Source organism: Mustelus asterias, chromosome 16, assembly GCF_964213995.1.
Source record: "Mustelus asterias chromosome 16, sMusAst1.hap1.1, whole genome shotgun sequence".
NCBI classification, from domain to species: Eukaryota; Metazoa; Chordata; class Chondrichthyes; order Carcharhiniformes; family Triakidae; genus Mustelus; species Mustelus asterias.
The window spans coordinates 13979925-14001081 of record NC_135816.1 but is presented as its reverse complement, the minus strand read 5'-3'; the positions used below and the strand labels follow the sequence as shown (position 1 = coordinate 14001081).

The following is a 21157-nucleotide window of genomic DNA, read 5'->3' as shown; positions in this document are numbered from 1 at the left end:
TGGCGGAGCAGATTCGATGGGCCGAGTGGCCTAATTCTGCTCCTATGTCTTATGGTGAACTGAATTTCTGATTAGTGACTAATAGGTACCAATATGGGATCTCAAAGCGCAAGTGTGTGAACCATAACCTTCTTGCACACTGGTTGGGAAGGTGCTTAAGAAAGCAACATGAGTGTTTTCTGATTGCTGGGAATTCTTTCATTTTCTTGGCTAGTGAATGGCAGAAGATGTTTGTTCAGTAAAAGATACACCCATGAACCATAACCACATAAATAACCAACCAAATAACCATATTTACCGATATTGTGTGCGAGGGATTTGCTTCCGAAATTAGTCTGTGGGCTACAGTTACAGCAACATCTGTGGCCAGTCCGGTGATTTCTATTGGACAACACTGGTTTCGTTTCACACAGCACCTCATGCACACAGTAAAGAGTCAGGACAGGTTCTCTTCTCGCTAACATGTTTGAAAGCGAATAATTCCTCTGAGCTCAAGTTACCCCTTCCAGGCAAAGACAGGCCTTTGTAAAATTTGTGCACACTCGGTATTTGAAGCACTCGCGCTACAAGGGGGGACATGGTTCTGGGTTTCTGGAACTTTAAGATCACTTGCACCCAGGAATGAGGAAAACACTGCCAGGTGATAGTCAGGTTTGAGTGAAACCTACCCACGTGCTTTAAACTAGCTAACAGCTGCTGCCAATGGTGTCCACTACCCGTACCTGCAGTCGGCGCTCTGACAACTGCCGGCACACTCTGGCTACATCATCGACGTGTGTTGGAAATTTCTGCCCCCAGTGGTCCATGCAGGCCATTACGCTGTGGCACTGCACTTTTGCAAATAGCGCAGTGGCTGAACTTTCCTCCAGCTTTTCGATCTTGCCGTAAAGGAGTGGAACACGGAGCACCGCAGCACCTGAAATCCAGAGAGCAAAGACAGTGAACGCCTCCCCAGACTCTAAAAGTGTGAATACCAGCATGCCCCCACATCGCATAGGCAAAAAGATCGCCCGCACTATAGGGTCAAAGAGTACACCCCTCTCACAGCCCACTGTACAGAAAAAGAAATGTCTCTGCCCTGACACCCTGCACTATACAAAGAGAACTCTCCACCAACCTGAACCGTACACAGAGTCACACTAAAACTGAACACCCTTCCACGGATAGTGAACTCTTCCCTGCATCAGGCAGAGACAGAAAGTGAACACTTCCCTACACTGTAAACAGAGAGCGACAGTGGACACCTACCACAATGCAATAGAATTCAGAGTTAACAACTAAGCAGAGAGGATTCAAATAATGAGGTGCAACAAAGGACAACATAAATATGAAATAACTTACAGCTGCTTCACCTTGCACTTGTCACAGCATTTCACATCACATCGGCCCTTTGTTTCTGTGCTTGAAAGAATCATTTAACCAATCCCATGCTCTCATTTAATTGTCAAGAGGATTCTCCATTGGGAATTGGATACTGCACGGATGGGAATAATAGGTGGTGTTGAAGGAAGATGTGGAAATTGCAAGAGGAAACGAAGGGTGCAATGACTGGAGGACCAGCCTCAATGGTGAAGAGTAAGGGAGCAGTGTGAAGAGTAAGGGAGCAGTGTGAAGAGTAAGGGAGCAGTGTGAAGAGTAAGGGAGCAGTGTGAAGAGTAAGGGAGCAGTGTGAAGAGTAAGGGAGCAGTGTGAAGAGTAAGGGAGCAGTGTGAAGAGTAAGGGAGCAGTGTGAAGAGTAAGGGAGCAGTGTGAAGAGTAAGGGAGCAGTGCGAAGAGTAAGGGAGCAGTGCGAAGAGTAAGGGAGCAGTGCGAAGAGTAAGGGAGCAGTGTGAAGAGTAAGGGAGCAGTGTGAAGAGTAAGGGAGCAGTGTGAAGAGAGTAAGGGAGCAGTGTGAAGAGTAAGAGAGCAAGGTGAAGAGTAAGGGAGCAATGTGAAGAGTAAGGGAGCAGGGTGTAGTATTGTGAGCAGGGGGCATGGGGTGGCAACATACAGCTGGAGCAGCCCAGAGGGTTCAAGATACAACACAATCACTGATTGGTAAAATAGGCTCGAGGGGCTGAATGGCTTCTTCTGTTCCTATGTAACATGAAGAAACTTGGAAGAAATAATAAGAATGCAAGAAACAAAAGCAGCAGTAGACACCACAGGCCCTTGAGCCTGCTCGGCCAGTCTAAGCATGGCTAACCCTCTGTCTCAAATGCACCATTTCCTACATCACTTCATTCTACAGATCAAAACTCGATCTATCTCAGCCTTAAATGTTTCAACAACGGAACATCCACAACCTCTAGGGTAGAGCATTCCAAATATTCTCAACTCAGAGTAAAGAATTTTCTCCTCATCTCAGTCCGACTTGATCAACCCCATTATCCTGAGACTGCAGCATAAGGAGATAAGGCAGTCTGTGGAGTACTCACTATTAAGATGGAAGAGACTTATTGGTCTTAAACAACAGGAGCAGAGAAAGCCATTGATAACATTCTTCCCTGTCAGATCACTGCTATATCCCAGTTATTCCTAACCTCAGCATCCTAGAGGCAACCACAAACACTGCAAGTGGGAGTCGGATTCCTGCCTCACCCGGATGGTTTTGTAAAACTATCCTCTCCCCTTCTAGCTTGGTTTTCCCGTACTGGTTGAGGGGGTTCGGGGTGTCATGTTCTCGATAAGGAGGCTTTGAACCATCGAAGATGTAATCTGTGCTCATGTAGATCAGGAAGGCTCCAATTTCAGCTGGAAAGAATGGAGACAACAGCTTTTTAAAAACATTAGAAGCAGTTTCAATCTAGTCAAATTACACTCATTTTACTTCAGGGAGATTTGTGTTTTGGTGTTGGTGGGGGAGAGCAACATCTCTCCCATTTCCTCTTTCTGAAGACACAAATCTTTGTTGGGACACAGCTTACTCAGCTCCCAGCACCATGTCAAGTATTTTGCCGTTGATTATTTGTTCTTTGGGTGTGCACGCAGCTGGGGCGCCAAGACACTTATTGCCCATCCTTAGTTGCCCTGAGAAAATGCTGATACAACTGAGTGGTCGATCAAATGGAGTTAAGGACAGCGGAGTTTGTGAGTTCAAATCCCTCGACAGCAGTTTCAGAACCTGGAGTTCCAAGTTTAAAAATCTGGAACTGAAAAGTCAGCTCCAGGACAAGAGACCATGAGGCTGTGAGATTGTGATAAAGTTCTAGATGATCAAGTGATTAGGAGAGGAAACCCACTGTCTTTACTCAGTTGTGGTCCATATGTGAATCCAGCCCAATACCAAAGTGGTTGACTTTTAATCGCCAGAATGTATGTGTCAAACGTGCTGCACCTTCTCGGGGCAATCAGGAATGAGCAGTGAATGTCGACCCTGCCAGTGACGCCCACACCCCCAAGGAATAATTTTAAAACCTGAGAACTTAACATGTCTGTCTTACAGACATCCCTTCAGGTAAGAGCCACTAAGGATTATTTTTTATGCATTCAAGCCCACAAAGAGTTTTAATACCTGACTCCTTGGCTATGCATCCTGAGCTGCAAACATTCAACTGTCTGGTATATTCGGGCTGACTCTCCGCGACATCAGGTCTCCGCTCTGCAGCACAGTGTATAACAGCATGGGGCTGTAATGGGATTAACACAAGACCCGCAGTCAGTTTTCACCCATTTCCAGCGCCGTTCATCAAGGTATTCCAACAGATTTTAACAGCACAGCTTGATTTTACTGTTCAGGGAAGGCAGGGGAAGGAACTCTTGTTTATTAACATAAGAAATCAACAGTTTGGGGCAGGGCTTGGGGAATCCACGACAGAAAGGGTAACGGATGAAGCAAGTTTGACCCAATCACATGTACTTTATCAAGGAAGACGACAAATTATACTTGAATCCAAGAAAGAAAATAAATCAAAGATCTGCAATTTTTGTTAACAGAGACAGTGCATAAAGCTAACAGGGACACAACCTGCATTCTTCCTTCTCGTCATTCCTTGTTATATTGTGCTGACAGATAGCAGCAGCTAACGTTCCCTCGGCAGATACGGCACAGCTCCCTCTACACCATCTCACCAAAGGTAGAGCGTCACAGATTAGATTTGCTTTTAATTCATTCAAGGGGCGGAATTTTCCAGCCTCACTTGCCCCGAAACTGGAAAATCCCACCCGAGGTCAACAGATCTTTCCATGGTCTACCCCTTGCCTGCTCCAATTCCCGTGGTGAGTGGGATGGTAAAATTCTGGTGGTTATTTATTGCCCATCCCTACTTGCCCTCAAGAAGGTGGTGGTAAACTGCCTTCTTGAACAATCCATGTGATGCAAATACAACATCTCACTAGCTGTCCTGTCTGGAGACAATACACATCTCTTTAACCTGTGCTTAATGCTCTCTCCACTCACATTGTCTGTACCTTTAAGACTTGATTAGCTGTAAAGACTCGCATTCCAATCATTATTCTGTAAATTGAGTTTGTGTCTTTATATGCCCTGTTTGTGAACCGATCTCCCACTCACCTGACGAAGGAGCAGCGCTCCGAAAGCTAGTGGCGTTTGCTACCAAATAAACCTGTTGGACTTTAACCTGGTGTTGTGAGACTTCTTACTGTGTAAATACAACCACAGTGCTCTTAAGGAGATCCAAAATAAACTTCCTTCACGCTATCCCATCAAACATTCCCAGGGCAGATATTGCACATGTTAAAATACAGAGTAAAACACGCTCTACACTATCCCATCAAATTTATGTCATTTATGTCACACTATCAGTAACCCCCACAGCTTGCGTCCTGGACTTGCAGAATCTCACTGGCTGTCCTGTCTGGAGACAATACACATCTCTTTAACCTGTGCTTAATGCTCCCTCCACCCACATTGTCTGTATCTTTAAGACCTGGCTGGCTGTAGGGATTCGCATTCTAATCAGTATTCTGTAACTTGATTTTGTGTCTCTGTGCCCTGTTTGAGAGCAGATATCCACTCCATCTGACGAAGGAGCAGCGCTCCGAAAGCTAATGGTATTTGCTACCAAATAAACCTGTTGGACTTTAACCTGGTGTTGTTAAAACTCTTACCATCAAACACTCCCAGGGCAGATACTGCCCAGGTTAAAATACAGGGTAAAACACACTCTACACTGTCCCGTCCAAAACTACATGATGAGCTGTGGAACAATGATTTATATCCCATGCGTAGTCTGACCCGAAAGCCTGTGGTCAAGTAGATACAATTGTAACCTATAAACTAGAGAGTAGCAAGACAGATAATAAAATTGTAAATCCTGGACTAATAGGAAATACAAACTGTATTCGATTAGGTCACCATAAATAAATGGCTTTGCAGTTATCCATGGCTATATGGCAATGAATCATAGAACTTACCATGACAAAGCACAGGAGATCTGTAATTATATGCAATAAATGTCTGGTGTCTGTGCATTATTAGAAACATAGGAATCGGAGGCCATTTATCTCTTTGAGCCTGTTCTGCACTATTTAGTGAGATCACAGCTGATCCACGTGACCTAATGCCATTCACTCACCTTTTCCCCATTCTCCATAATGGGTTAAAATTGAACAATTTCAGATTAAATGCTTACATCTGACCGAACTTCGATCAGTGCCTGTGAAGAGTGTTCCAAGCTGCTACGTGTTCTCTACCTTCACTCCTGAGATTTCTGGCTCTAACTTTTAGGCTGTCTCCTTGGTCCGAAATTCCTTAACCAGTTTCTCGCTATCTACCCAATCTGCCCCTCTCATTATCTTGAAAACTTTAAGTCAAATTGCCAAAGGAATTGGAACAGCTGCAAAGGCTGAGAACCATTGAGTCTATTCAGTTTCCCCCTGTCCTTACAAATGACGGTAGTGTGTGTGTTTGTGGTGACTACAAACTCACCATTAAACAAGTTTCCAAGTTAGGTGCTTATCCATTAACTAGGGTGGAAGATTTGTTTCGACTCTTGTGGGAGGCAAGACTCTTCCAAAGCTGGACATGAACCAGGCCCATCAACAACTCCTGCTCAAGGAAGATTCGAAGCAGTACCTGACCATCAACGTGTATAAGGGTTGTGTAGTAATTCAGCCAAACGCCAGCTTCCCATCACCAACATCCTTGTGAACCAAAGTAACTGGTCGCTCCCACAGTTGACAGTCAGGTAATCACCTTGGGACTTCTGGCCAAGGTAAAGTTGCAGGATTAAAAAACCCCACTGGCTGCTTCCCATTGGGCAAGCCTCCACTCACTCAATAAGACAGCTCGTACTCCATGAAGCCCACAGGGAGACCTATTGATAATCCCCTAGGCCTGTGTGTCCATCATAACGTCCCCCCAGTTTTTAGGTCCAGATCTGTTCCAGCATCCCCACTGTGAGGAGGTCCTTTCCATCGCTTGGCACTTGGTTGGTGGTCTGTTGAAGGCAGGGTTGGGTCAGGTAGTGTAAAGCAAACAGGAGATCTTCTCTCTCGGAGGGAGCATTGCAGGGTTACCGATGCGGGTTCCTCCTCAGGTTCCACTTCATCCAGAGACCCGCTTCTTCAGCCTCCATCTCAGAGACCACACCTTCACTAACCGGAGGGGCCAACACGGAGTCAGCTTTGAGTTGGTACAGGCAGTGGCTATCTCCACAGCTGGTGGTGGGCTGCTCGGGCAGGGACTCCCTGGGTCTGAGATAGTTCAAGTGCTTCTTTAAGGTTTTACCCTGAACTTCAACCTTGTAAGATGCTGGTCCCGTTTTCTCCATAACAATCCCAGGGACCTATCTGGGACCAGTCCCCGAAGTTCCTGACATGGACCCATTGCAAAAGTTCTTTCTGGCCTTGCACAGTCATAATTCTTTTTTGGTTTTCTTGTTCGGATTCCACCCTCTCCGCTAAGTTTGGGAATAGCAGACCCGATCTGGTACGAAGCCGTCGCCCTATTAACAGCTCCACTGGGCAAACACTGCTGTTATGTGCAGTGCGGTTCTGTAACCGAATAAAGATTGTGCCAATTTAGTCTCCATGGATGTCACTCATTGATTCTTCATACCATTTTTGAAGGTTTGAATCATGTGTTCTGCCAGTCCATTGTGAATGATCAAGAACAAAGAAAATTACAGCACAGGAACAGGCCCTTCAGCCCTCCAAGCCTGCACCAACCATGCTGCCCGACTGAACTAAAACCCCCTACCCTTCAGGGGACCATATCCCTCTATTCCCATCCTATTCATGTATTTGTCAAGATGCCCCTTAAAAGTCACTACCGTATCTGCTTCCACTACCTCCCCTGGCAAAGAGTTCCAGGCACCAAGTACTCTCTGTGTAAAAAATCTGCCTCGTACAGCTCCTTTAAACCTTGTCCCTTGCAGCTTAAACCTGTGCCCCCTAGTAATAAGGCACAGTTCGGACATGTCAGATACCATTGGAGTACACAAAGTTTGAAAATCACTGCTAGTAAAAGCTGTGCCGTTACCAGAAACCAGGACCCCCAGTATTCCATGTATACTGAAGCTTTGCCATAATTTGGCGGCACGGTAGCACAGTGATTAGCACTGCTGCTTCACAGCTCCAGGGACCTGGGTTCGATTCCCGGCTCGGGTCACTGTCTGTGTGGAGTTTGCACATTCTCCTCGTGTCTGCGTGGGTTTCCTCCGGGTGCTCCGGTTTCCTCCCACAGTCCAAAGATGTGCGGGTTAGGTTGATTGGCCATGATAAAATTGCCCCTTAGTTTCCTGAGATGCGTAGGTTCGAGGGATTAGTGGATAAAATATATAGGAATATGGGGGTAGGGCCTGGGTGGGATTGTGGTCGGTGCAGACTCAATGGGCCGAATGGCCTCTTTCTGCACTGTAGGGTTCTATGATTCTATGAATTTCTCGATCATAGCCTGAGAAGTCAAGCACCCCATGCACTTCCAACCACTTGGCAGTGTGCATTCACCATGACTAAAAACACTGAACTCACAAAAGGGCCTGCAAAGTCCACATGTAGACACACCCCTGGCCTGTCAGGCCACTACCATGGGTCCCTTATGTGTGTTGACTGTCACATATTTCTGAGTGAACTCGTTCAGTTCAAGCTGAAGGCGTGGCTCATGTCCAACCTTAGTTTAAGTTTATTTATTAGCGTCACAAGCAGGCTTACATTAACACTGCAATGACATTACTGTGAAAATCCCCTAGCCACCACATTTCGGCACCTGTTCGGGTACACCGAGGGAAAATTTAGCATGGCCAATGCACCTAACTAGCATGTCTTTCAGACTGGAGAATGTCTTCCCCACTGGAAACTTAGCGTTCAAGTCTTTGATAAAAGTAAATTACTGCGGATGCTGGAATCTGAAACCAAGAGAGAAAATGCTGTAAAATCTCAGCAAGTCTGGCAGCATCTGTAAGGAGAGAAAAGAGCTGACGTTTCGAGTCCAGACGACCCATTGTCAAAGCTCAAAACGTCAGCTCATTTCTCTCCTTACAGATGCTGCCAGACCTGCTGAGATTTTCCAGCATTTTCTCTTTTGGTACAAATCTTTGATCCGGGGCATGGGGTACCTATCAGGTTTGGAGACCTGATTTTTGCAGCGAAAAGATTGCATCAGTGCCTCTCTGGTCATTCATTCACCAGATGTACCGACCACGAGCCGTTGATGAATCTTTTCAGCGAGTCAAAATGTATTCCCCCATGGCCTCAGCAAGAATACAGGGCTGGGAGCTGACATTCTCAGCTTATCCGCACAATATCGTGTACAGAGCAGGGAAAAGCAACAGAAATGGGGACACATTGAATTATTGCCCTTCACTGGATTTGTCATCCCAGGTACTGTGTCCTCCTGAGACAACTTTCTTACAAGAGAGACTTGCCCAATCTCCAGCGAGTGCTAAACAAATTAAGCAGTGGATGGATAGAGACCCGATCCTATCCTATCTCAAGTCAAGTCAAGTGATTTCTGATGCAAGAATGGCTAACTGTGATTGAAGATGATGATTTGTGACCTTGTGTGAAATGCAAGGATGAGTTAAGTGTGCAGAATAGATGCAAATACTGGGGTTCAAGTCATATCTGGGTCTGCTTCACCCAGATCTGAGGGTGAAAGTGAGCAGGAGACAAGAGAAGCAGGAGGAGGGACACGACTACCACACCAAAGAGAAGCAGTTCAAACCGGATGATCAGATTTCCATCAGGATCTTTGGTAGTAAACGGAGGTGATTACTGGGAACAATTTCAAAACCAAAGAGGTCCAGTATCCTGGGTTGTGACACTGCAACACAGAAGAGTTTTTCACAGACACCAAGACCATATTCATTTACGTTCTGACTGAAAGTCAGGAAAAGTTTCAGAGTCAGCAACCTTTACAGAGAGCATTGCAGAAAGCAACGCTGCTGTGGGCGTTCACCAGGAAGTGGATCCTGTGTTTCCAGGTTTGCCAGCTGACTCTGCTGTGGGAGTGAAAGAGGAACGTTCATGTACAGATTCTCAATCTACCTCTTCACCTATGATTCCAGATTAACCGTTACAAGATTTATCAGTAGTGTTGCGCAGGTCACAACGGGAAAGCTCCTGACAGACTTTCGTATAGTTAGGACATTACTTTCACTATAATTCTGTCCCAATGGGGAATTGGAGGGGGTGTGGGGGGAGTTTTAGAGTGTTTGAGTACAGAGTGTCCTTATAAGCCTTTTCTCCTGTGTAATTGTTTTACTAGGATCTGTTGAAGGTTCTGAGCATGTGCAGGTTTTCAGGGGCTTTTCAGTCTGCAAGAGAGAGCTCTGCAAGCAAGAGCTGTTTTACTAGTACTCCTGTTTTCATAGTTATTACTGCTCTGCTGAGTTACTGTTAAGCTTTGTTATTTATTCATATAAAGAAGCTCCTTCTTTTAAACAACACATTCAGCTACCTTATTTGTGGTCTCAGGTCACCACAGTTAGATTCTCCCTTTTTGGAGATGATCATTGCCTGGCACTTGCGCGGTGCGATGGTTACTTGCCACTGGTCAGCCCAAGTCTGGCTATTGTCCAGGCCTAGCTGAATTTGGACATGGACTGCTTCAATATGTGAGGGGATACAAATGGTGCTGGGCGTTATGCAATCATCACAACATCCCCACTTCTCACCCTATGCCGTGAGGAAACTCATTGTTGAAGCAGCTGAAGATGGCTGGAGATCCTGAGGAATTCCTGCAGTTATGTCCTGCAGCTGAGATGACTGACCTCCAATAACCACAACCACCTTCCTTTGTGCCAGGTATGAGTCCAACCAGCAGAGAGATTTCCCCAGTTCTACTCGGACTTCTTGATGTTCAGTTCCTTTGTCCTTGTTTGAACCAAGGCTATAATGAGGTCAAGAATCGAGTGATCCTGGCGGAAACCAAACTGTGCATCAGTGAGCAGGTTATTGCTAAGCAAGTGCTGCTTGATAACACTGGTGATAACCCCTTCCATCACTTTACTGATGATTAGCACTTGAAACGCCATGACATACAAAGCTACGGAATGTGCTGGAAAATGGCATTCGAATAGGTTGATACATGACGGCCTGCACAGACATGATGGCTGAAAAGCCTCTTTTTGTTGTGCTATAAAACTCTATGACTCTTATGATCGAGAATAGACTGGTGGGGTGATAATTAGTTGGATCTGTCCTGCTTTTTGTGTACAGGACATACTTGGGCAATTTTCCACATTACTGGTGGATGCCAGTGTTGTAGCTGTACTGACACCAAGTGATTTGTTCATTCAGAGAGCCGGCGCTGACATGATGGGCCAAATGGTCTCCTTCTGTGCTGTAACTATTTTGTGAATCTGTGACATTACAAACAGCAAGTCCCTCAACAGAAGAGTATGCCTCACTTGTGCTCAGTCTCGCCCCAGTGAGGCTCCGTGCCACACTAAGCACCACCACACCGCCTCCCCCCCCACCCCGAATCCAAGCCCCTTCCCAGGCAACAACTGTTTTACAAGAAAAGTTAAAACTCTCCGCTGGCTTCCAATACCTTAAAATCCTGGATAATTTGCCGCACAGCTCCTGGGTCCAGCAGGTTCACTTTTTCAAATTTGGGTCGAGCTCTCTTGTAACCGTAGCCCACTGTGTCCCAGCCATTATCCACAAACTCCTTGTACACGGCACGGCCGAGCAGTCCTGTCACCCCAGTGATCAGGGCACGTCTGTCTGGCACACATGTATCCACCTGGAACATAAGATGCAACAACCATTCAGTCCCTAACCATCCTTTCACTGATAACATCACTGTCTCCTGAACACCTCCAACCAGGGAAACCAGTCTAGTATACGCAGAGGTTGTGAAGAGTACATTAGACAAGCAAGATATTTCTTTACACAGGATATATCACTACTGAACGCACTCTGATTCTGCACCCAATCTTAACAACATCCCTAAAACACTGCAAGGATATCACATTTCAGTATTTCTAAGTAAGGAGTGTGATGGTATACTATCCACTTGCCTGGATGAGTGCAGTTCTAACAATACCAACACCAGACAGGACAAGCTTGTTCAATATTCACACCCTTCACCAATGGTACCCGGTGGCAGCAGTGTGTACCAACTACAAGATGCACTGCACCAACTCACCAAGGCTCCTTCAGCAGCAACCTCCAGACTCGGTACCAACAGATGGGAATAATGCTTGTGTTCTTGAGCTGGAGCCCGAGAAAGTGGTCACCCTCCCAACAGTGAAGGGAGGGTGGTTTCAATGGTGCAAGAGAGACAGGAGTGACAGGTGAAGAGAGTGGCAGCAGACAGAGGGACAGACACAGAGATTGGCAGCAGGCAGGTTGCGGAGGAAGGGAAAGGTGTGAATTCCAGATGCCCATCACCCTTTTGGGTGAAAATGTTTTTTCTCATGTCCCACCTAATTCTCCTATCAATCAGTTTAAATCATAGAATCCCTACAGTGACGAAGGAAGCCGTTCGGCCTATCGAGTCTGCACCGACAACAATCCCACCCAGGCCCTGTCCCTGCGCATTTACCCTGCCATTCCCCCTGACACTAAGGAGCAATTTAGCATGGCCAATCAACCTAACCCACACAACTTTGGACTGTAGGAGGAAACCGGAGCACCTGGGGGAAATCCGTGGAAACACAAAGAGAATGTGCAAACTCCACACAGTGACCCAAGCCGGGAATTGAACCCGGGTCCCTGACGCTGTGCCCCAAAATGTGTCACCAACAAGGAATCTATGCCCCCTGGTTATTGACCCCTCAGCTGGGGGGAAACAAGTCTTTCCTGTCTAACCCCCTCATAATTTTGTACATCTCAAATGAGGTCATCCCTCAGCCTCTTGTAAGGAAAACAATCCTTTTCAATCTTTCCTCATAGGTGCAATTTTCAAGCTCTGGTCACATTCTTGTAAATCTCCTCTGCACTCTCTCTAGAGCAATCATGTCCTTCCTGTGGTGATGATGTGGAGATGCCGGCGTTGGACTGGGGTAAACACAGTAAGGAGTCTAACAACACCAGGTTAAAGTCCAACAGGTTTATTTGATAGCAAAAGCCACAAGCTTTCGGAGCGCTGCTCCTTCATCAGGTGAGTGGGAGATCTGCTAATAAACAGCAAACAGGGTTCTGTTTGCTGTATGTTAGCAGATCTCCTACTCACCTGACGAAGGAGCAGTGCTCCGAAAGCTAGTGGCGTTTGCTACCAAATAAACCTGTTGGACTTTAACTTGGTGTTGTTAGACTCCTTCCTGTGGAGACCAGAATTGTACACAAAATTCCAACTGTGACCTAACCAGTGTTTTATATAGTTCCATCATTACATCTTTGTATTCGTATTCAAAACCTCGCCCAATGAAGGAAAGCATTCCATTGGCTTTTTTTAACCACATTATCCACCTGTTCTGCCACCTTCAAGGACATGCAGACATACACTCCAAGGTCTCTCACTTCCTCAGCCCCTCTCAAAACCTTCCCTTTTATGGGGAATAAGTAAAGTTTATTTATTAGTCACAAGAAAGGCTTACATTAACACTACAATGAAGTTACTGTGAAATTCCCCTAGTCACCACAGTCCAGCGTCTGTTCGGGTCAATGCACCCTAACCAGCTCGTCTTTCAGAACATGGGAGGAAACCAGAGCACCCGGAGGAAACCCACGCAGACACGGGGAGAACATGCAAACTCCACACAGACAGTGACCCAAGCTGGGAATCGAACCCAGATCTCTGGCGCTGAGAGGCAGCAGTGCTAACCACTGTGCCACCGTGCCTCCCTGTGTTTCTTTGTGTTTGAGCTCCTTTCTGTGTTTGAGCTCCCCCATTTAAGTCCAAATCATTAACTATTACTTTGGTTTAATTTTACGACTATACTTTGTCTGCCCTTGACTTAGATTTAATTAAGAAAACACAAGCAATAAAGTTAAGTGGCTATTTCTTTCAAAAATAATTCACTTTTCCAATCTAACTTTCTAAAACAAAAACAGAAAATGCTGGAAAATCTCAGCAGGTCTAGACAGCATCTGTGGAGAGAGAATAGCCAACATTTCAATTCTAGTTGACCCTTCTTAATGGAAGGCGGTTCTTAATGGAAGGCGGTGGGGGGGGGCTGTAATTGGACATCTCCTTGCCCCGTGGAGGCCGAGAACGATTAAAAACAGAACGGAACACCTCCATATCCTCCTCCTCACGAGATCTCATCCTCTAATCAGTGATTCTACTATCTGGCAGTTACAGAGTCAGATTTAGGCCAGTTACGTAATCTCACCTGCTCTCCAGCAGAGAGCTGACTTGCTCAATTAGCCCTGCCCAAGCCTACGAGGAACTTAAAGCAGTGAATTTAAGTTAAATGCTAAATTGTAAGTACCATAAAAGAGATGAATCCTTAAAATTTCAGCTGCATTCCATAGCTTAATGGACAAATTAATCTTTCCTTTGTGTAAATAGTTGCAGTGGTGTAAGAAGCTGCATCATAAGAGCATCACAGATTTCCAGAGTCATAGAGGTTTACAGCACGGAAACAGGCCCTTCGGCCCAACTTGTCCATGCCGCCCTTTTTTTTTAAACCATTAAGCTAATCCCAATTGCCCGTGTTTGGCCCATTTCCCTCTACCCATCTTACCCATGTAACTGTCTAAATGCTTTTTAAAAGACAAAATTGTACCCGCCTCTACTGCTACCTCTGGCAGCTTGTTCCAGACACAGACACTCTGTGTGAAAGAATTGCCCCTCTGGACCCTTTTATATCTCTCCCCTCTCACCTTAAACCTTTGCCCTCTAGTTTTAGACTCTCCCACCTTTGGGAAAAGATATTGACTATCTAGCTGGTCTATGCTCCTCATTATTTTATGGACCTCTAGAAGATCACCTCTAAGCCTCCTATGCTGCTGGGGAAAAAAGTCCCAGTCTATCCAGCTCTCTTTATAACTCAATCCATCAAGTCCTGGTAGCATCCTAGTAAATCTTTTCTGCACTCTTTCTAGTTTAATAATATCCTTCCTATAATAGGGAAGTCCCACACTCAATGAGGATGATGTTGTTGTGGCAACTAAATGGTGGCTTAGGTCAGCAGAAAGTCAGCTGTGCAAACAGGAAGCAAAAGAGTTTTACATTATAGATGTACGGATCACACATAAGGCCTATGAAGATTCAGACTCTGTGGCTAGTGTTGTTACAACCTGCTGAGGTCTCTATACACTTTGAAATCTAGCCCCTCTCATAGCCACTTGCTTCACTCCAACACTGAACCATACAGTGCAGAAGGAGGCCATTCGGCCCATCGAGTCTGCACTGACTCTCCGACAGAGCATCCTACCCAGACTCACCACTTTATTCCCGTAATCCCATGCATTTACCCAACTAATCCCCCGAACCTACATACTTTGGGACACTAAGGGGCAATTTACCGTGGCTAAACCACCTAACCTACATGTCTTTGGAGTGTGGGAGGAAACCGGAGCATCCAGGGGAAACCCACACAGACACGGGGCGAAGGTGCAAACTCCACACAGACTGTGACCCGAGCTGGGAATTGAACCCGGGTCCCTGGAGCGGTGAGGCAGCAGTGCCAGGGCCCCAAGCGCTGTAATACCCTCCCTAAACCTCTCCAGCACGAATTCACAAATTACCATTGCGATTGGATTTTGATGTTTTTCATATTCAGGACTGAATCATGTACATTTGTTCATTATTTATTTAAGAGCACTGTTTTTCCTCTAAGATGCTCCTTACAACCGATCAGTGGATCAAGCTTTTGGTCATTCATCCTTATTTCTGCTCATGTGACCCATTATCAGATTTTGCTGCAACAAGCTGTTGTTGTTCTCCAGGTTACCTTTCTGGCAAACTGACAAGTCTGGAAGGACACTCCCTTCCAAGAGCTACCCTGCAGCAGGGGAGAGGGAGCTGCTTCCACAGCTTTAGAAGAAGTTACTGAGAAACTATGGAAACGTTTAGAACTGCATTTGAGAAATCTGTATTACAGACATGTACACAACCATAGAATGGTTACAACATGGGGCAGCACAGTGGTTAGCACAGCTGCCTCACAGTGCCAGGGTCCCGGGTTCGATTCCTGGCCTCGGGTCACTGTCTGTGTGGAGTCTGCACATTCTCCCCGTGTCTGCGTGGGTTTCCTCCGGGTGCTCCGGTTTCCTCCCACAGTCCAAAGATGTGCAGGTTAGGTTGATTGGCCGTGCTAAATTGCCCCTTAGTGTCGGGGGGCTAGCTAGGGGAAATTGACAGGGTTGTGGGAATAGGGCCTGGGTGGGATTGTGGTCAGTGCAGACTCAATGGGCCGAATGGCCTCCTCCTGCATTGCAGGATTCTATGACCCTATAACACGAGGCCATTTGGCACATTGTGTCCAAAGTTACCCAGCTAGACGCACTCCCCCACCTTTTCTCCAGAGCTCCTGCAAATTTTCCCACTGTCCAATATTCCAGGGATTGAATTAGCCTCCACCACACTCAAATTCCAAATCCTAACCACACACTTCATAGAATCCCTACAGTGCAGGAAGCGGACATTCGGCCCATCGAATCTGCACCGACAACAATCCCACCCAAGCCCTATCCCCGCAACCCCGCATATTAACCCTGCTAGTCCCTCTAACCTACGTATCCTGGGACACTAAGGGGAAATTTAGCATGGTCAATGCAGCTAACCTGCACATCTTTGGACTGTAGGAGGAAACCGGAGCACCCGGAGTAAACCCATGCAGACACGGGGAGAACGTGCAAACTCCACACCGACAGTGACCCAAGCCGGGAATCGAACACAGGTCCCTGGCGCTGTGAGGCAGCAATGCTAACCACTGTGCCACCCTTTTTTTCTTCATAAAGGAGTCTTTCTCATGTCAGTGCACGCAAACAGAATCCACAAAAAAGGGCACTTCTGTAAACCTAAAAGATTTACAGTACACAAGAATTATTTCCACTCTAACAACCTATTTCTGAAAAGGGCACTTTGCAAACGTGTTAGAGTCCAGGTTTTTGAAAACAGGCACAAGCTATAAAGCAGGAAGTTAATTATCTAATGAGAGATTCCTAAGGTTGTGTTATATTTAAGCATATAAATCGTCCGGTGAATTGCATCTAAATTGCAAACAAGCTTTCTTTTATTGAAGTTGAGATCATTGTTCAGTTTAAAGTTCACGAGCTAAGAATCTAACCACAGAAGCCTCTCACATACAGCAGGCAATATGATAATGAATCATATGTGGACTCAAGTTTTACTATAAAGAATGGTAAAAATCTAGGTTAACAGTCTTGTGCAGTACTGATGGAGTACTGCACTGTTGCAGGTCCCTTCTCTCAGGGGCAATTTTAAACCGGGGGTCCTGGCCTGCTCTCTCAGGTGGAGGTAATGGTTCCCAAGGCACTATTTCAACGTAGAATAGGGGAGTTATCCCCAGTGTCCTGGCCAATATTGATCCTTCAATAAACATTATAAAAACAGAGCATTTAGTCATTACCATCCTGTTGTTGATGGGAACTCACTGTGTAACATGACTGCTGCTTTTCCTGTATTGAAACAGTGACAATGCTCAAAGAACTGTCAAAGGCTTTGAGATGTCCTGCTGTCGTCAACAACACTAAGTAAATATAAGTCTGTTCTTTCTATGTTTGGGCTTCAATAAAGTGCCAAGAAAAGCTGTTAAGACAAGGATTCAAGGATATTGGCATGGATTGAGGATTAGTTAAAGGACAGAAAATAGAGATTAGGAATAAATGGGCTATTTTTAGGTGGGCAGGCTGTTAGTGGACTGCTGCAAGGATCAGTGCTTGGATCCCAGCTGTTTACAATCGATATCAATGGCTTAGTTAAAGTGGGTTGAGTACAATGTATTGAAGTTTGCTGACAATACAAAGATGAGTGAGAAAGTAAGTTGCAAAGAGGACACAAAATCTGCAATGGGATATAAAGAGGAGTGAGTGGACAAGAAGGTGGCAAATGAAGCACAACCCAGGGAGGATGGAAGGCAGCTTTTTTAAAAGATGGTCAGAAACGATCAATTTTTGCCGTACAACGGGATCTGTGTGTCCCTGTTCACAAACACAGCATGCAGGTAAAGTCAGCAATTAAGGTAAACAGGAAGGCCATTCACACCTTCCAATCTCTCTATGGACTGCTACCAGCAGCCTTTCCTCTTGTTTTTGTGGCTATGACTCATCTTTCATTCCCTCACCCTGCAGGATAAATATCTCCTACTTTTTCTGCCTTTTTAGCTTTGACAAAGGATCATCTGGACTCGAAACGTCAGCTCTTTTCTCTCCTTGCAGATGCTGCCAGACCTGCTGAGATTTTCCAGCATTTTCTCTTTTGGTTTCGGATTCCAGCATCCGCAGTAATTCGCTTTTAGCACGAAATTGCCCTCCAACTCGATCTTCAAGTTTACCGATGACACCACCCTAGTGGGTCGGATCTCAAACAATGAGACAGAGTACAGGAATGAGATAGAGAATCTGGTGAACTGGTGCGGCAACAATAATCTCTCCCTCAAAGTCAACAAAACAAAGGTCAGAGTCATCGATTTCAGAAAGCATAGTGGTGAACATGCCCCTGTCTTCATCAATGGAGACGAAGTAGAAAGGGTCGAAAGCTTCAAGTTCTTAAGTGTCCAGATCACCAACAACCTGCCTTGTTCCCCCCCACCCTGGCACTATAGTTAAGAAAGCCCACCAATGCTTCTACTTTCTCAGGGGACTAAGGAAATTTGGGATGTCCGCTACGACTCTCACCAACTTTTACAGATGCCCCATAGGAAGTATTCTTTCTGGTTGTATCACAGCTTGGTATAGCTCCTGCTCTGCCCAAGACCGCAAGAAACTACAAAGTGTCATGAATGAAGCCCAATCCATCATGCAAACCAGCCTCCCATCCATTGACTCTGTCTACACTTCCCGCTGCCTCAGCAAAGCAGCCAGCATAATTAAGGACCCCACGCACCCCGGACATTCTCTCTTCCACCTTCTTCTGTCGGGAAAAAGATACAAACGTCTGAGGTCACGTACCAACCGACTTAAGAACAGCTTCTTCCCTGCTGCCATCAGGAGTTGATCTTTCTCTACACCCGAGCTACGATTGTAACATTAGATTCTGCGCCCTCACCTTTCCTTCCCTATGAACAGTATGCCTTGTCTGTATAGCATGCAAGAAACAATATTTTTCACTGTATACAAATACATGTGACAAGAATAAATCAAATCAAATCACAAAGCAAGGAGGCTAGAGAACAAGAGTAAGAAAACTTTGTTACAACTGTACAGGACTTCAGGGTAATCACACTAAGGAAGGTTCCACTTGCCTTAGAGAGGACTGCAATAACGGTTCACTAGGTTGATTCATGGGTGTTGTCCTCGGAGGAAAGATTGAGTAGAACAGATCTATACCCTCCAGAGTTCAGAAGCCCTCAGGGGTAACCTCATTGAAACACAAGATTCTAAGAGGGTTTTATAGGATAAACGCTGAGAGGAAGGACAGAGATGGGGAAAATACCTTCGCTAAGAAGGTTGTGAATCTTTGAATTTCTCCACCCGAGGGGGCTGGAGATGGATGCTCAGCTGTTGAGCATATTCGAGCCTGAAATCAATTTTTGGACTTTGAGGGAATCGAGCAATGGGATAAAAGTAGAGACAATGGCAGAACAAGCTTGAGGGACCACGTGGCCTTCTCCTGTTCATGTTCTCCCGTCACTCTGTTGCTCAAGATTCCGGACTTTAATTATTACAACAGACAATTCCAACTCCAGATTCCTTTGCCAACATCATAGATTAAGATTCAGATTAAGACGCCTTAAACACACCTGCCCAGCCCCAATTATCTGTTCAGGTCTGTTGCCTGCCTGAACTGTTAAGCATTAACATCTGATCTCTGCCTGACTGATAAAGACAGCTGCATCTGTTCTGTACAATGAACAAATGTTCCCAATATAAACAGCAAGAGGATAATGACCAAATTGGTGTTGATGGTGTTGAGATCGATGCTGCTCCAGGGATAATGCATACCAAGATGCAGAGATGCCGGTGTTGGACTGGGGTGGGCACAGTAAGAAGTCTCACAACACCAGGTTAAAGTCCAACAGGTTTATTTGGAATCACGAGCTTTCGGAGCGCTGCCCCTTCATCAGGTGAGGCATCTGATGAGGGAGCAGCGCGAAGGAACACTTGCCTGATTGAAGGAGCAACGCTCCAAAAGCTCATGATTCCAAATAAACCTGTTGGACTTTAACCTGGTGTTGCGAAACTTCTTACTTACACACCAAGAAAGTCTGTGGGTGAGGGGAAGTGCCAATTCTCTCCCGTGTGTTCTGTACCTTGAACTAAGCTGAACTTCACACCCATTCTACAACTAGACTACTTTATCGGAAGCACCATTACTCCTAATTGTCACAGGATCCCAGTTTGGCAAAACCTCAGTTTAAAATTCTCATCCGTATGTTCAAATCCCTCTGTAGCCTCAGCCTTCACCATCTTCATAACCACCTTCAGGTGGACAACTCTCCAAGATAGGGCAGCACGGTGGCACAGTGGTTAACACTGCTGCCTCACAGCGCCAGGGATCCGGGTTCAATTCCAGCCTGGGGTCTCTGTCTGTGTGGAGTTTGCACGTTCTCCCTGTGCCTGCGTGGGTTTCCTCCGGGTGCTCCGGTTTCCTCCCACAGTCCAAGGATGCGCAGGTCAGGTGGATTGGCCATGCTAAATTGACCCCTAGTGTCAAGGGGGACTAGCTAAGGTTATGGGGATAGGGACTGGGTGGGATTGTGGTCAGTACAGACTCGATGGGCTGAATGGCCTCCTCCTGCACTGTAGGGGTTCTATGCTGCCCCCTAGGCGGTGCCCCCGCCCCTGCACTGAAGCCAGAGGCTGGGTTTTGTGCTCCAGTCTCTGGACCGAGGCCTGAAGCCCGGAGCCGGGCTGTTGCGATTCTGCCCCGGGATCGGGGCCTGGATCCGCTTCGCTGGGGTCGAGAGTCGGCAGCGCTGTCACCGCCTCAGGGCCGCGGCCTGGGCCCCCAAGGGGGGCAGCCGGCCTCCCGCTTACCTCCAGCAGCCGCACCGAGCCCGGGCTGAAGTGGATCTTCAGCTCCTTCTCCCTCCGCTTCCCCACCATGGCCGAGCGACTCCCCCAGGTCCCCCCCGCCCCCCGGCTGCAGTCCCGCCCCCCTCACCCTGGCAACCGGCCTGACAGACAGTCAGATTCGCCAATCAGGGCGCCCTGCCTGAGCCGTCCGCCTCTCACCATGGCAACCAACCTGACTGACAGCCTCCTTCACCAATCAAAGTCCGTCTCTGCTCACTCTCGCCTTGATTGACGGGCTGAGTAACCAATCAGAGACGGATATACTCCAGAGCAGTGGTGATTGGCTAATATGCCCTTACGTCACCACGTAGCCCTGCCTTATTGTTTACGCTGTTATTGGCAGGCCGCTTCACCAATCAGCTCCGCAATTCTCGCCCCCGTCAGCTGACAGCCAATAGGATTCGGAAAAGAAACAGTCCCGCCTCCAGCAGCGAGATTGACATGTGTACTGACCAATCAGACACAATCTGTCTATACCTGTACACGCCCTATTTGTGAACACAAGTCCTCACTCACCTGATGAAGGAGCTTGAGGCTCCGAAAGCTCATGCCGCCAAATAAACCTGTTGGACTTTAACCTGGTGCTTACCCCAATCCAACACCGGCATCTCCACATCACGGCCTCTCAGCGCCAGGGACCCAGGTTCAATTCCAGCCTGTCTGTGTGGAGTTTGCA

General features: G+C 46.6%; 1 protein-coding gene across 1 annotated transcript in view; it reads right to left on the bottom strand.

The window, feature by feature from the left end:
- Positions 1 to 20532, bottom strand: part of mat2b (methionine adenosyltransferase 2 non-catalytic beta subunit methionine) — a 35423-nt gene extending 14891 nt beyond the window's left edge. The window contains exons 1-5 of the mRNA XM_078231557.1: positions 20443 to 20532; positions 10937 to 11131; positions 3494 to 3608; positions 2581 to 2733; positions 723 to 916 (exon numbers count right to left, since the gene is read on the bottom strand). Of these exons, the coding sequence (XP_078087683.1) occupies positions 723 to 916; positions 2581 to 2733; positions 3494 to 3608; positions 10937 to 11131; positions 20443 to 20511 (726 nt within the window). The 5' untranslated portion in view covers positions 20512 to 20532. The remainder of the gene's footprint in view (positions 1 to 722; positions 917 to 2580; positions 2734 to 3493; positions 3609 to 10936; positions 11132 to 20442) is intronic.
- Between the last annotated feature and the right edge of the window lie 625 nt (positions 20533 to 21157).